Source organism: Mercenaria mercenaria, unplaced genomic scaffold, assembly GCF_021730395.1.
Source record: "Mercenaria mercenaria strain notata unplaced genomic scaffold, MADL_Memer_1 contig_3422, whole genome shotgun sequence".
Classification (NCBI taxonomy): Eukaryota; Metazoa; Mollusca; class Bivalvia; order Venerida; family Veneridae; genus Mercenaria; species Mercenaria mercenaria.
Window position 1 is genome coordinate 17981 of NW_026461558.1, and position 16249 is coordinate 34229.

Sequence of the window (16249 nt, forward strand, 5' to 3'; positions counted from 1 at the left end):
CGTCATACTAAACTTGATTAACATTTATAAAACAAAGTACACCACTATAAATATGAGACCATTATTTTAATATTTCAACCTGAAACACAAATATAAACTGAAGCATTTATAGTTACTGTATTCAGAAAAGTTCATTTTTCTATTACCATTGTAACATTTGTTATAAGTTAAACCTGGCTAACAAAGCCATTTCATATATCTAATTTTTTTAAGACTTTCCTCAAATTTTTTTTTACAACAAATCACTTCTCTACCAGCATTTTTATGGTCATCTCACCATTCTGATTGATAGCAATATTTATATCTGTAGGCTTCACATGACCCTCGTCAACATAATCTCCTAGATTAAGATCCACCATAGCTAATGATCGCTTTGCTGGGCATGGAAGGTTTGATTCATAATTAACCTCTCCTTCTTCAATTATAACAGTCTTCTGTCTCTTCTTACTTCCTTCATCACTTCGACAGATACTAACTTCAACCTCCCTTTGTCCTGAATTTTCATCTTCATTATCTGTATTCTCATCCACTGATTTCCTATTATCTACTTTCTCCATATCATCGGGAGCACTCACCGTATAACATTTGCTTCCGCTCTCGGTATTATAATTTGCATCACATTTTTCTTCATTCTCACTTTCACTGTCCTTAAAATCCAATGCTATATCTGGGTTCTTATCCCAGTCCTCCTTGTCACTCTGCCTCTTCATTATACGTCCAGATCCGTCTACTTTGTGTACAAACTTCATATGTTTCTTAAGATACGCATACTTCATCATTACTTTGTCACAGACTTTACATGTCCTTTCTAGTTCGTCCCTTCTATTACATTTTTCAACATGAGCTTCAATCTTCTCATTTTTCTGTATGCTTGTCTTACATACAGGACATATGGGCAAGAGTGGATTTATACAAACTGTAGTCTTTATTTTTGGCATCTTGGACTTTAAATGAGAAAAGACATAGTCTTTAGCCCAAACCGGTTTCCTACGAGTTCTAGTGTTACTCTGGATGTCTGTCAAATCGTTATTTTTATCAATATCATCTGTACCCGGTAAATCTACATCTGAGTTTCTGCCAGTTCTACCTTCATCATCACTATCTTTATCAAAATTGATCTCTGTTTCATCAAGTAAGATTTGGTTCTTCATTTTCTAACTCTATCACAATGAATGACTTGTGGAGCCCGATTTCGTCCACAGTCAATATTATACAGAACTTGGGATAACTTCCCAAGCACTGTATAAGGACCTCGCCAGAAGGATGTGAACTTTGATGAAGTTCCAACCTTCTTTACTGGGAAATATACATATACCTTATCCCCTATCTGAAACTGTTCGAAAGAATTTCGTTTGTCATGCAATTGCTTCTGCCTATTTATTGCTTTTTCGGTGTTCTGCCTTACAATGTTATGAGCAGTTTCTAACCTTTCGCGCAACTCCCAGACCCATTCAATGATCTGGTATTGGTTTGATACCTGATGGCATTTCAATATCAAATCTAGTGGTGTAGATACTTCACGACCAAGCATAAGAAATATTTGGACTCATCCCAGTTGTTTCGTGTTCAGCAACTTCTATACGCCATCATCACCTATGGTATTTGCTCATCCCAATTTCGATGATTCTCATTTACAAATGCACTTAACATCGTCGTTAATGTTCTATTAAACCTCTCTACCATTCCATCTGACTGAGGATGATATGGCGTTGTTCGTGTCTTTACTATACCTAAAACCTCACACATCTCCTTAAATAACTTTCCCTCAAACTGTCTGCCTTGATCTGAGTGTATCTGTGATGGTATTCCGAACCTAGCTATAACTTCTTCTACTAAAATTCTGGCAACAGTAGCAGCTTCCATGTTTCGCATTGGAAAGCATTCTGTCCATTTAGTGAAGTAGTCAGCTATCACTAAAATATAACGATTTCCTTGTTCTGTCTCGGGCAACTCTCCAAGGATATCAATAGCTATCCCCTCCATAGGATAGCCACTCCTTACAACCTGCATTGGGGCTTGCTTGGTTTTATTGGGTCCCTTGCGTTTCATGCATATCTCATATCCTGCAAAATACAACCGAACATCATTTTGCATGCCTGGCCAATAAAAGTTCTGTCTAATCTTTGAAAGAGTTTTTCTGATCCCTAAATGTCCGGCCGACCTTATGTCATGTGCACAGGTGAGCACTTTTCTTCTGTGACATCTTGGCACTAGTGACTGGTATCTTGATTGTTTAGTTTCTGTATCTTCCATATGTCTCACCAAAAGACCATCTTTCATTTCGAGTCTGTCAAACTGGTTCCACAAGGATTTTACAGTGTAGCCCTCTGCTCCGATTTCCTTGAAAAGAGGCTTTTTCTTTGAAGAGACCCATTCAATAACTGTACTTAGGTCGTTATCTTGTTTCTGTAACGTTTCTAGTGTATCTTCGTTTTGGTTTATCTTGCCAATGAAAGCCGCCTGATTTACAGTGATAGGAACTGTATTTGAAATTTGCATTTTCTCTGGATCAGTTAAACCACACTGCCGACATGGTATCCTACTAACGCCATCTGCGTTTCCATGCAGTCTTCCAGGTCTATGTTCTACTTTCATTTGATATGATGACAAAATCTCCATCCAGCGAGCTACCTGACCCTCGGGATTCTTGAAATTCATCAGCCATCGTAACGATCCGTGATCTGTTCTGACCAGAAATTCACGACCATAAAGGTAGTGCGGAAATATTTGATAAAATATACTACAGCTAACAATCTCTTTCCTGGTCACACAATATTTTCGTTCCGACTTGTTAAGTGTTCTACTAGCATAGGCTATGACTCTTTCTTGTCCATCAATTTTCTGTGAAAGCACTGCTCCGATAGAATAATCACAAGCATCCGTGTCTAAGATGAATGGCAAAGAGAAGTCTGGATGCGCCAATATCGGAGCTGTGATCAACTTATTTTTTAGAGTTTTGAAACTTTCTTCGCAATCTGTATCCCAAGAAAAACGGGTATTTTTCTCTGTCAATCTTACAAGAGGTCTAGCTATCTGTGAGTATCTCAAGATGAATTTCCGATAGTATCCACAAAGTCCAAGAAACGAGCGTATTTCTGTAACATTGTGAGGTGTTGGCCACTGTTTGATGCATTCGATTTTCTTTGGGTCTGTTCCTACCCCATTTTCATTAATTATGTGTCCTAAAAACTCGACTTCCTTTTTAAACAGCTGACATTTCTTTGGTTTCATTTTAAGTCCAGCTTCTTCAAACCTTTCAAAAACTTGCTGTAAATTTTTGATCATATCTTCAAAGGTTTTACCAACTACAATAATGTCATCCAAGTAAACGAGGCATATTTTCCAATGAAGACCAGCCAACACATATTCCATCAAACGTTCAAAGGTGGCAGGCGAGTTGCAGAGACCAAAAGGCATCTTGTTAAACTCGAAAAGACCCTGTCTTGATGCAAACGCCGTCTTGTGTTTATCTTCATCCGCCATCTCCACTTGCCAGTATCCAGAAGCTAGATCTAGGCACGAAAACCACGAGGAACCAGAAAGCTGATCAAGGGACTCATCAATTCTGGGGAGTGGATATGCATCCTTGATCGTGGCTTCATTTAAACGACGATAATCAATACAAAACCTTCTAGATCCGTCCTTCTTCTTTACAAGAACTATCCCACTGGCCCATGGACTAGTTGAAGGTTGTATCACGTCATCCTTTAGCATTTGGTCAATTTGTTTTTCAACCTCATCCTGCAAATGTACTGGTATCCTCCGAATCGGTTGTTTGATGGGCTGGGCATTGGCTGTTGGGATGTGATGCTTTATAATTCCTGTCCTACCTAAATCACTGTCAGATTTCGAAAAGTTATGTGAATACCTTGTTAAAAGTTCCTTGACCTTTTGTTTATTTTCGGTGGCCATCCCAGAAGTTGAACGTACATATAGATTTTGAAGGTGCTCAGGAAGAATGTTGTTTTTATTATTGTGTGTCCCTTCTCCTTCTACCCTATCAATTTTGCATATAGTTGCGACATTAGTCCCAGGATAGAAGGTTTGTGGCTGCTTCGAAAAATTAGCAATTCTTACAGGAACAATTTTATCTGCTCGAACTAGAGTTCTTGCGACCATCCCCTGTCCTAGCTCCCTGAATATATCACTAGCTTCAATAAGACCCCATTCTATCCTTTTAATACCTGATTCAGTCACCATCCCTTTGGTTATCATCTCAGTTTCAGCAGGTATCACAACTTGTTCTGATAAGACTATCCTAAAACATCCTATCTTGCCAGAACAGAATATGTTAAATGTTTGATCATGAAGTTTCATGGTATTGCTAACAACGTCTATGCTTACATCGTGATTCTGCATGAAATCGAGGCCAAGTACTACATCTATGTCGATTTCTGCAATGATAACATCAACTTTGCAATATTTATCACCAAACAAAATGGAAATCTCCGTTTTTCCTTTGATATTCAAGTAGTTTCCACTGGCGGATACAATCCGGGAGTCAAATGGTTGAACTGGACATTGTTGATCAATGACACTCCATAACTTCTCAGAAATGATTGTCAACGTGGCCCCTGTATCGATCAGACAATCAACTGACATCCCATTAATGCTAGCTGTTACGTATAAACCAGAAGATCGCACGCTCGTCCTCTTACAACTGTGTTCGGTATTCTTATCCTTCTTTTTGTCTGTCTCAGATCTTGTTTCTGAGATGCCTGACTTAGATTGATTATATGGGTCATGTCTCATATCCTTTGGAGGAGGGTTTCTAACTGTTGGATTCGAAGGATAGTATCTTCTTGATCTATCATCATATCTGTATGGCCTAGGAGGTGGATGTCGGTATTGTCCTCGTTGAGCATTTCGTCGATCATAACCATAAGGTCTATGCATAGGCCTATTTTCAGGCTTATTATATTGTCCTTGACGTTTCAGACTATCTACACTATCTTTCAGATTTGAAACTACCTGTTTGAGATTTTCAATATCTTTTGACTGTCCCTCATTTACTGCAGTTCTAAGAATTCCTTGTTGCTTCTTTTCTGCACGATAGAATGCCTCCAGCTCCACCGCATGTCTGACAGCATCGTTTAGATCCGTAGGCCTGGCCTGTTTAATCTTGAGACGCATTTCTGAACTCACAAGAGCGTCGATGAATTGTTCCTTAGCCAGGGTCTCACGAACGTCGGCTGGGGCATTAGGATAGGCCAAGTTAGCTAGACGTCGGATATCCTGTCCCAGTTCGGCCATAGACTCTGTAGCTTTCTGTTGTCTGTCTCTCAACTGGACCCTATACAACTCAGTTTGATTTCTCGGTGAAAACCTATCTTCTAAAGCTCTTATTAATTCATGATAATCGGTGGTCTTTGAATTAAGGTTGCCAAAAACTCCCTGGGCTTGTCCTCGTAGTGATACGGATAGATACAAGCCTTTCTTGTTATCATCCCAGCCATTTAAAGTAGCACATGCATCAAAGTGTGCCTTATAATCTGTCCATGCACTTGTTCCCTCGTATGTGGCTGGCTTCACCAAAGTCGTCTTACTGGAGCTTGCTACTTTTGTATCATCACTTGAATCCGAAGTTTGCTTATCCTCAATTTTTGGTGGATGGGCAACCTTTTTAATGCGCTCCGTCACAAATCTATCTGGTTTTAATGACTCTTCTTTATCTTCTGATGTAGGTATTTCTGGTAACAGACGTCTAGGCTTCAAGGGTCCTTTTTGTATCGTAGATAACCCTTCATCGGGTCTGCCTGGTGGTATCATTTCAAAGACATATTTTTTATCAGTTGAGGTTCCAATATCACTCAAGGACTTATCTATTTCTTGTTGTAACTTTGAAATCTCTCGTTCAAGTATCAAAATCCTGTTTTGTCTTCTCAACCTCTCAACCTCTTCAATCATGGTTTCGTCGTGATGGGGCAACCCAAAAGTGTGCTCAGCCATCTTTTAGCGTGGACAAGATAGCCTATATGAAGCTATGAATATGCCCTTTGGGCGCCAAATTTTGTAGCGTGCACGGTCTAGCTCAGTATATTAAATATAATATAATTTTTCTATGGGCTTCCTTGCCGAATGATTGGAAAACAAATGATTCTTAAAATGATTGGTGAAATATAAAATAATTAATACTAATCAATCTATCTCAATTTAACTGATGACGAGCACTCAAAATTCGTGGATGGGATCTCTTGTAGTATGGCGATTCACAACAAACTATGCCTGAGGTGAATACCATACATTAAGATTTTACCTAAATACCACCAGATGTCGAGTTCCTATCGTCGTGGAACTTAAACGGAACGCAATGTTCTGAGTAAGAACCCAGACTATGATAGGAGGTCAAGAACCCGATAGTATTTGGCAATTTATTATATTATTTATTTTTCAGCGATGTTATTCAGTCGGTAGCTTGGCAGATTCTGATCACTTCGTGATGCTGTCCTGGTATTTATAACCTTTTACCCAACTGTAATTAATGAGCGCTCAGTGATAATGACAAAATCAAGCTCCTTAGTACAATGATCATCTAAGTGCGTAATTTGACTAATCTTTGTATATTTTCCATTATTAACGCCTTAAATATTGGTTTTATAGTAGTAGTAGATAGAACTTTCTCTCTTCTATGTATTCATGAAAGATTAATGTTTACTTAATTAAGTCTACTGAATTATGACGACTCATCGGTGGGTCGAAAACGTGGTGCGAATATTTTAGGTACGAATCTTAAGGTATATGACAACTAAATCAAATCAACATAGGTATCTCGCCACAATCTTAAGATAAAACTGGTGAAGCAATTTACTGCTCTGCTTTTCAGACATTTTCTCATGGATTCTGAGAGTGGAAGTGGGTCACTTCCTGCTTAAGTGACCATAGAGGCACTTGAAGGGCAAAACAACATGTCAAGATTTATGGATAAAGGGGAGAAACTCCTACTGAATTTGACCGAAACAGCTGTCATCAAGTGGTCAGAACTTCAAAATTCTATGAGAAAGCTGCAACAAGACGTTAATAACTTGAAAAGGAAAAACGAAACAGAGCCTCATGCTAAGTAAAGCAGAAAACTGTCTGAGGAGGGGGAAAGTACAAGTAAATTTTCAGACCAGATTGATATTGATGAAATAATTGATCAGTTCCTGTAAGATAATGAAGAGTCCTCCAATAATGGATTTGATGAGGATTTTCTCCAGGAACTTGGGGAGTTTTATCCAATCTCAAGCAGAAACAGGGGAGAAGGTATCTGATAGTCTTGCAACATTGGCAGATGACTGCTTGAAACCACCCATAGATAAGGACAAGCTTCAAAAATTGCATTTAAAATATTTGAGACCAGGAAACATTGAATACCTTCAGACGCGGAGGCAAAGTCCATCGATGCTCAATATAAAAAAAAAAAAAACATTTCCCAGTTGTCAACAGTTCTTGTGCCAATAATTCATGCACTTGACTCCATAAAATCAAAAGATCCAGCAGCACCACAAGAGATAAACGAATATGTTGGGGACGCCACTGTTATGAATAAAAAATCAACAGGTGGTCAATGAGATATACAACCATATTAACTACCTACAGCTTAAGGCTGTTTTATTAGCACTGCAGTCTTTTTGTAAAGATTGCAGGATATTCACATCAGAATACGATCAGATAATACAGTCACAGTTATTTGCATAAACAAACAAGGGTCAAGTAAATCAAAGCTTAATGACATAACCCGGGAAATATGGCTGTTTGCCATAGAGAGGAAGATATGGATATTTGCGGAACATGTAAAGGGCTCTGACAATGTGCAGGCAGACCAGGAATCACGAACGTTTAACTTAGACACAGAATGGAAGTTAAATGAACATGTGTTCAAATCTATTTGTAATGTTTTCAGTACACCAGATACTGATCTTTTTGCAAATAGACTGAATTGTCAAGTGTCTAGATATTATTCATGGAGGGCATACCCAAATGCTGTTGCTGTAGATGTATTTTTGCAATCTTGGTCAAATGAACTTAACCATCTTTTTCCTCCTTTCAACGAGATAGGCCAGGTATTACAAAAAATACAAGAACAAGCGGAAGCAATAATTGTTGCACCAGCATGGCAAACACAAGTCTGGTTCCCGCAAATGATAAAAATGTGCATAACATGCCCACTTCTGTTACCAGTCAGAGAAAACCTACTCATGTTACCGGACAAAATATGCAATCATCCATTAAAGAAACTACATTTAGCAGTGTTTCGAGTCTTGGGAGAAGCTCAAAGCCAAAGGCTTATCAAACAGTGTTACTGACATCATTTTGCAATACCACAAAACTCAGTATGGGGATTATTTTTGTTGTGAACGGAATACCATCCATTTTCACCACATGTGAACAATATTTTAGAATTCTTAGCTTGTTTTGTATCCTTGCGGATTAAGTTATAGTGCCAATAATACTGCAAGATCAGCCATCAGTTCATTTGTCATGACAGATGGTCTAAATTAACCTGTGGGTCAACATAATTTGGAAAAAAGATTTATGAGTTTTCTTGTTACGACCTGCCTTGCCCAGGTATAATGTTACATGGGATGTAAACAGAGTTCTTAGTTACCTTGAAAAGGTAAACGTTGAGAATAATTTGAAACAGCTTACAATGAATGTTGTTATGTTATTATATTTATTGTCTGGACAAAGACTGCAATCTTTGCACTTAATTGATATTAGGAATACTGAAATTTCAGATTCATATGTAAAAATAAGGTACGGAGATCCTTTGAAACAATCCAAGCCAAATTATCATTATAAGCGAATTAATGTTTAAGGAATATCCAGTCAAAACATTGTGTATTCAACGGTTTTCTCTTCTTCGGCAGTATCTCAATGAGACAATACCGCTTAGAGTGAATAAAGAATAACTGTTAATAAGTTTTTTGCAAATCGCATAAAAAGTATCTAAGAATATTTTTAGGACGATGGGTGAAAGAAATTTTAAAACATGCATGGATAGACGGTTCTGTATTCAGGCTGCACATCTGTAGATTAGCATAAGTTTCTCAGGCGAATAGAACAAGATTGCTATTGGTAACAATATTGAGAACACAAGGGTGGTCAAGGGAATGCATATTTAGGAAGTTTTATGATAGGCCAGTTACTAATGGCACTTCATTTGCTGAAGCTGTGTTATCTAGAACTCAGATCTGTTTATCTTCAACTTGATAAATTGCTTATCCAGGATTTATTTTCCCAGGTGGCAGTCAAAACCTGTGGGAAATTGTACATATCTTCCTAGTAGGTCACAGTACAGATTCATGCATGTAAGAGGCATTATGCTTCACTGATAACAGTATAATGAGGTAAATAAACTTGATTATTCCAAATATATATCAATTATTTCTAAGTTTTAATTGTAGTCCCATAAATAGCAGTTGTAGCTGGATGGTCTCTAAAATTCTCACGTGACTTTCTCGGTATACATGTGTGATTGAAGTGGAATTAATAAATTATACGAAAGGGGCAGTCGCCATAAGGCTGTTTTCCTGGTACAAACAGATTTTGATATATTTTTGCTAACAGTTAGCCTTATGAATGGGCCTTGCATCCCGGAAATAGTTTGCCAATCGGAGCTTTAGTTTTGAGAGAATTATGTCTTAAGTGTGGGTGGGGTAATTCCATACTTGTCCTGCCTTACGTAACAAATAGGTGGATTTCAATGTTTTTATATTAGCTGAACTAAAAGTAATGGGGTATAATGTGTACACTATAAACACATACTGACATCATGTAGGACATTTGATTCTGCAGCATACCTTTACAAAAATATGCCACTTCATATGCACTTTGTAGAATCTTACACATTTTGCATCTACCATCTTTGCGGAAAACCACAACATTTCTTGACACAAGAAGAGAGACAAATCCCATTTATTGAGAATACTTGTTAATGACTAGACATTGCAGAATTTTGGGGATTTTTCTGTGCTTTGCCTGGTGTCAAATGTCCTACATGATGTCAGTATGTGTTTATAGTGTACACATTATACCCCTTTACGTTTAGTTCAACTGATATAAAAACACTGAAATTCACCTATTTGTTATGTAAGGCAGGACAAGTATGGAATTACCCCACCAACACGTAAGACATAATGCTCTCAAAACTAAAGCTCCGATTGGCTAACTACTTATGGGATGTAAGGCCCATTCATAAGGCTAACTGTTAGCACAAATATATCAAAATCTGTTTGTACCAGGAAAACAGCCTTATGGAGACTGCCCCTTTATTGAAGTATGATTATGATTCCTTGAAATCACACATGATATTGAGACAGTTACGTGCCCAGCCCTTCCCAGCCCCTTTGGGGTCACTAACATCCAGCTACTAGTACTCTGAAATCTGATTGATAACGCATCTGATCTATTTAGGCATCAGTTTGACATTTGATACATTCAGCTCATATTACTCAAATGAGCGATCCAGGGTCATTATAGCCCTCTTGTTTACAAGTATTTATAGCTTTTTTATCATTGCTTAATGCCAAATATTTATATTATACCAAACATATTGCAAATACAAATATTCCAAATTTTGAAAGTGGAATCCGAAGTTTAAATTTAGTTTTATCTAAGTGAGAGTGTTTAAAAGTAATTTCATTAACTTGAAATATACAGAATAAATTTCAAGACTTACTTTTTGACTAAGTAAAATTAGTATAACGAAAGCCAATATATGCTTTACCAACACGTTTTCTAAACGTAAAATACTGGAACGAAGTGAGTTGTTCCCGCTGTTAAACTTAGCCTAAAATACTATTATCAATCCAACAAAGAACATTATTTGATAGGAACAAATGCAATTCTGATCTTTAGGAGACGATATTCTACAACTGTGACCATGCAAAAAGTAAAGTGTTAGTTATAGGTAGCAGTATACATGAAGAAATCATTGCATTAATATTACGTACAAACACTTAAGTCAATATAGATTAGCTTAATTGCTAAGAAATGAATCAAAATGTTTTATCGTTAGATTTTTCATCCAGTTTCTGTAAAGTGGCCCTTCTTAATAATACCGCATAAGCGACGAATATTCTGCTTGTGATGACGCCGTGCATGAAGTTAATAAACTATTACATTATGGGTTATATATTTACATTTACATTTATTGATATACATATATTCATTTTTATAAAACTATAATCTATTCGAAAAAGGCAACGGGAAATGCGTTCTGTCTGACAAAAAGTGTTTTAAAGTATTTCTGAATATTCAATGAATTAACATTCCATTGTAAATCCTCACAAAACATGTAACATATAATATTAATCAGATCATACAGTCGTGAATGCAATGCTGATCTTAACAATTAAGTAAATTATGCATAGCCGTTCATCCAAAATGTGACGTGTCATTATAATTTTTATGTCTCTGTTGTAAGCTTTTACAAATTAATATTTAAATTGTCTATTGAATTCGGAATCAGATAATGCACTTTTATATTTGCTATATTTCCTTAGCTGGTCAAAAGAACTGAACGAATACTTGAAGTACAGGCACTTACAAAATTGTTCTAATTTGTTGAACATTATACTAGATTTTTGTCAGTATGTATTTAGAAACATGTAAAAATGACAAAATACAAGCTGGTCAAGATTCTTAACAGTTCACAGTAGGTAGGTTTGTATTATTTAGTAACAAAAGGCCAAAATTGCCCTTAGTCGTCGCTCATCTGAAGAGGACCTCAACTATATGACCTTGGTTCTGACCAAGTATTGGGAACAGTTCATTAAAATATAAATGTTTAAAAGCTTGTTTGATGACTATATATTTTCGCTCTAAGTTGAATACATTTTGCAAAAGAGATTACAAAAAGACTACCGAAAATATCTGATTAAGTTCCATCAAGCAGTGTTTAAGAAGAAATTATTTTTAGTATTTCTATTTTCAGTCCTTGTTGCCCCTAAAATCTCCATCTGAACAAAGTTTGGAGAAGACCGTATGATGATACTACTGACCAAATTTCCATTAGGCTCTGTTTCTGCTAATATAACACTACACAGTCACATCAAATCGAAGTTTAAAGTTGAGTGAAAAAAGTGGAGAGACATGATTTATAATGATGTAAAAACAATTTCTATCCGTTACATACAAATTGGACATACTTGATTCTTGCAACTGTAGTTCAAATGTGTCCTTTTCTTAGCACATGCTATAATTTAATTGTTATCTGTACCGTTTATTCAAACATCACATCTGTGCAGTCCAGCCCGAGAAGGCGATTTTTTGTCATTTTTTGAGAATGTCGCATTATAAAAGATTTTGGAATCAAGTTCTAATTGAAGAACTTCACATTTGAAGAGCTGCATCGAAAGACAAAGCATGTGTTTTTTCTCATATAGAATTATTCAGGTTTAAAATTGGCTGTAAACCGAATGCAACGCAGACCCGAGAGGGTTACTACGCAACGCAGTCAAGTCGATGCCGTTATAGTCTTTAGCAAATGAGCCTATCTCTCATAAGAAACTGTCCATGACCAACCACTTATCGACAAGTAAATTCCTTTCCTTTTCTTGCATGTCGTGTCTTTCAAATAACAACAAGTAAAAATTAAAACGAATGCATTACTTTTTGGTACCACTTATTTATAGCAATTTTTACATTAATTCATAAATAACCACTCGAGTATTATCTTACATCACTGGTATAAGACATGTTGTTCCAGCTTCGGCAAACACACGAGAAAATCCTAAATCCTATTTTAAAGGTCAAACCGGAGACAAATTAAGAACTAGAAGAACAATTCATTCTCAACAAATTAGAGACCCGTCGGTAAGACAATTACCTGTCAGTAGCCATATAGACTTTTGCTGTACAACAGATCCAAAAATTTACTATATTCCCATTTTATAAAATGAAAACTAACAGTTTATCAGCTAGATTAACAAAAGAAAAATACTTTATTGACTGTTTTAAACCGAAATTAAACATGCGGAACATTTCACATGATACGGATTGATAAATAACATTATAACGTCATTAACTCCCCTGTTTGACGTCGAAATTACGTCCCTTGTTTCCTTGATGTCAACGTCAATTCTTTTGAATTAATTGCCTTTCTCTTATTGTTATATATTTAGACACACTGATGAGCCATTCACGGCGAAACTAGTTTGTGACTTTTATATTAAAATTTAAGAAAAACTAAGCGAGCGTGTGAAGTCATTTTATAATTTTACGAGATATATATATATATATATATATCAATTACGCTATCATGCATACAGATATGCACATTATTGTTGCATAGCCAATACATAGTCAAGCTAATGACTTAGCTAACTTGGCATACTATATCATGTGGTGACATTTCAACTTCCTTATTTCACGCTTTCTTCTTCCTGATTTCACGATTTCCATTTCATGAATGATTTCTGCTGTCTGATTTCACGATTTTCACTTCATGAATTCACGAATCACGATTTCTGCTTTCGGATTTCACGATTTCCACTTCAAGTATTCACGAATTCACGATTTCAAGATTAAACTTCACGATTTTGATTTCACGATTTCATGATTTCCACTTAACGAATTCACGATTTCACCATTTCCACTTCATGAATTCACGATTTGACGATTAAACTTCACGATTTCTTGATTTCACAATTTCCAGTTCACGAATTCACGATTTCACGACTTTAAATTGGAGAATGGTGGGGCATTTTCAGACGGGGGAGGCAGGGTTTCATACCTTCTTTTGTTTTGTTATTAAACTCTCCAGCATAGAACGCTGGTGCAATGGGAATGCCTAGGACTAGCAATCTGGTGATGTGGGTTCAAATCACGCCCGTGCCAGATATTTCTGGGATGCTTTTCAGTGTAGCCTGGATCCCCAAGGTACCGCTGTACTTACTGAATATATGATGCTCTAAAAAAACTAAACTTCAGCTGCACAAAATAAGAACTCAACTTCTTCACCAATATCTAATTTCTTATTTTATCACCAATTAACACTCGACACTTGAAAAATCAAGTGTTTCAATGTCTACAAACAAGGTCTTATTCTTAAAGTTTTCTAGGTCAACTCCATGTAATTAGGGCCGAAACATGTACAAATGTTGTACCCGGGTACCCTCTGAACAATTACACACGGGTACTCAGGTACCCGGGCAAATACTGAAAATACGACATATGCCTTATAATCAATTATTGTCATCCTTATTTATATGAGAATATTTGTAGCAGACAACCATGTTTGGGAGTAGTCTATTTTTTTGGTTGGATTTAACGTCTCACCGACACATGATAGGTCATATGGCGACTTTCCAGCTTTAATGGTGGAGGAAGACCCTAGGTGCCCCTCCGTGCATTATTTCATCACGGGCGGGCACCTTGGTAGAACCACCGACCTTCCGTAAGCCAGATGTTTTCCTCACATGAAGAATTCAAGGCCCCGAGTGAGGCTCGAACCCACATCGATGAGGGTCAAGTGATTTGAAGTCAGCCGCCTTAACCAGTCGGCCACCGAGGCCCCTGGGAGTAGTTTATATTTCTTCCAAATAAACACCATACAAATATCAACTAAGATGGCATAAAATTATTCTGTACAGGAGGCAGCAGGATGCAGACCTCGTCCATGTAAATTAATCAGTTTAATGGTGAAATCGTGAATTCGTGAAATGGAAATCGTGAAATCATGAACTCGTGAAGTTTAATCTTGAAAACGTGAATTCGTGAAGTGGAAATCGTAAAATCGTGTTTTAAATAACCTTTCAGTTTGAAATATGGATTCTGCGTGCTATGGGTTTCGTTTTGAGGAGGCTGCGTTTTTGGTGCGTGGCATTCCCTGTGTGATATTTGTCTTTGTTCAATTAAGGTAAATACACACGGATGAAAACAACTGAACAGGTATAAATTTGCCATTGAAGGCAAATAGTTCATCAGGAAAGACGTGTACATCAGTCACTTAAAGGTCTACAAGACATTACAGTTTAAGTTAGAAAGATAAAAAAGATGTCCGAATAGAGAATATACATATAATTATAAACTCCTTCGAAATTTCACATTAACAAGAAAAGTCTGAAATAAGAGAGTTAATCAAATGAATGATAAGGAAACAGTTATTGAAAAATGATATCTAACAAGTATAATGTCCTTTAATGTGTCCTGCCACGCGAAACACTTGCCTGTGGCAATTGCTTTACAAGGCAATCAAAACTTTATAAACAGGCAGAAATTTGTGATCCCGCAAAACATTACAAATGCACTAAATGTGAAGAGCACTAACTTACATCACAAGCTCGTATATAAAATAAGCATTCCTATTGTTCAAGAAGAGAAAAATTAGTCGTGTGCACTTTTACCATTCTCATTTATCAGAGGTGTTATATAATCGAGAGACGAACTTCTGATTTATTTATTTCCTTTATTAGCTGAGAATACGCACTCGTAATTACTATTGGGAGTGGTTATAGTCAATCAATGTTTGGTATTTGGCACGCCAAAATTAAAACTTCGAACACTATCTAAGCAACGATTGAAACTAAAGACAATACTAAAGACACAAAGACTAAAGACAACCTCAAAAATGATATTTCTCAATTTTTGCGTCAATTTCGAAAATGACGCGGTCACACTTTTCTGTTGAATTTGATTTGTTCGCGAAAATTTGTCGCAAAACGTCGCTGATTGGCAGAAACATTTTATCTGTTATGTAGTTAAATAAAAAATACTGGTTCAACCAGGGAACCATAGTAGACCTCTGGTATGCCAGAAAGACCTTTACGTGCCGAGTTGTGCTTTTGGAGGCTGCGATTTCTGTTTTGCAATTTAGCTTTCCCTGTTGGCTATAATCTTTGTTTTCATCCACACAAATATGAATAATGTTTAGCAAACATACAAATTGCAGATACACTACATTAGAATAACTGGATCTGTGAAATGATACAGAGTTTTATTGTTACTTTATGTGAAGTCAGACTGGCCACTATATGAGGCTGGGAAAGTAAGAAACAGAACGTTAGTTAGGTTTCCGGCCGAGGTTTCAAAACCCAACCCTAATATTCTTGTAAAAAATAGGCATGCTTTGTCTAAAGTAGTAATCCTTTAAATATAAATCGGTTCAATAATCACTTGATTCTACTAAACACTTATATGATGTGACTTCTAAAAATGTTAGAAATGTTCTTCCCCGCCGGACTAAACAAAATTGTTTGAATAAAAGGCACAGATCGCAGTTAATGAATAAAGTAAAAAAAAGAACTTTTTAAAATCTTCTGGTGTA

General features: G+C 36.6%; 1 protein-coding gene across 1 annotated transcript; it reads right to left on the reverse strand.

Annotated features, from left to right (window-relative positions):
* Positions 1–242: 242 nt before the first annotated feature.
* Positions 243–1151, reverse strand: LOC128553044 (uncharacterized). Its single transcript, XM_053534152.1, has one exon. It carries the CDS (start codon positions 1149–1151, stop codon positions 243–245), a length of 909 nt encoding a protein of 302 aa, XP_053390127.1.
* Between the last annotated feature and the right edge of the window lie 15098 nt (positions 1152–16249).

Bases quoted from the DNA above. Each gene is read 5' to 3' on its own strand.
- LOC128553044 (XM_053534152.1), bottom strand. From the start codon at position 1,151: ATGAAGAACCAAATCTTACTTGATGAAACAGAGATCAATTTTGATAAA.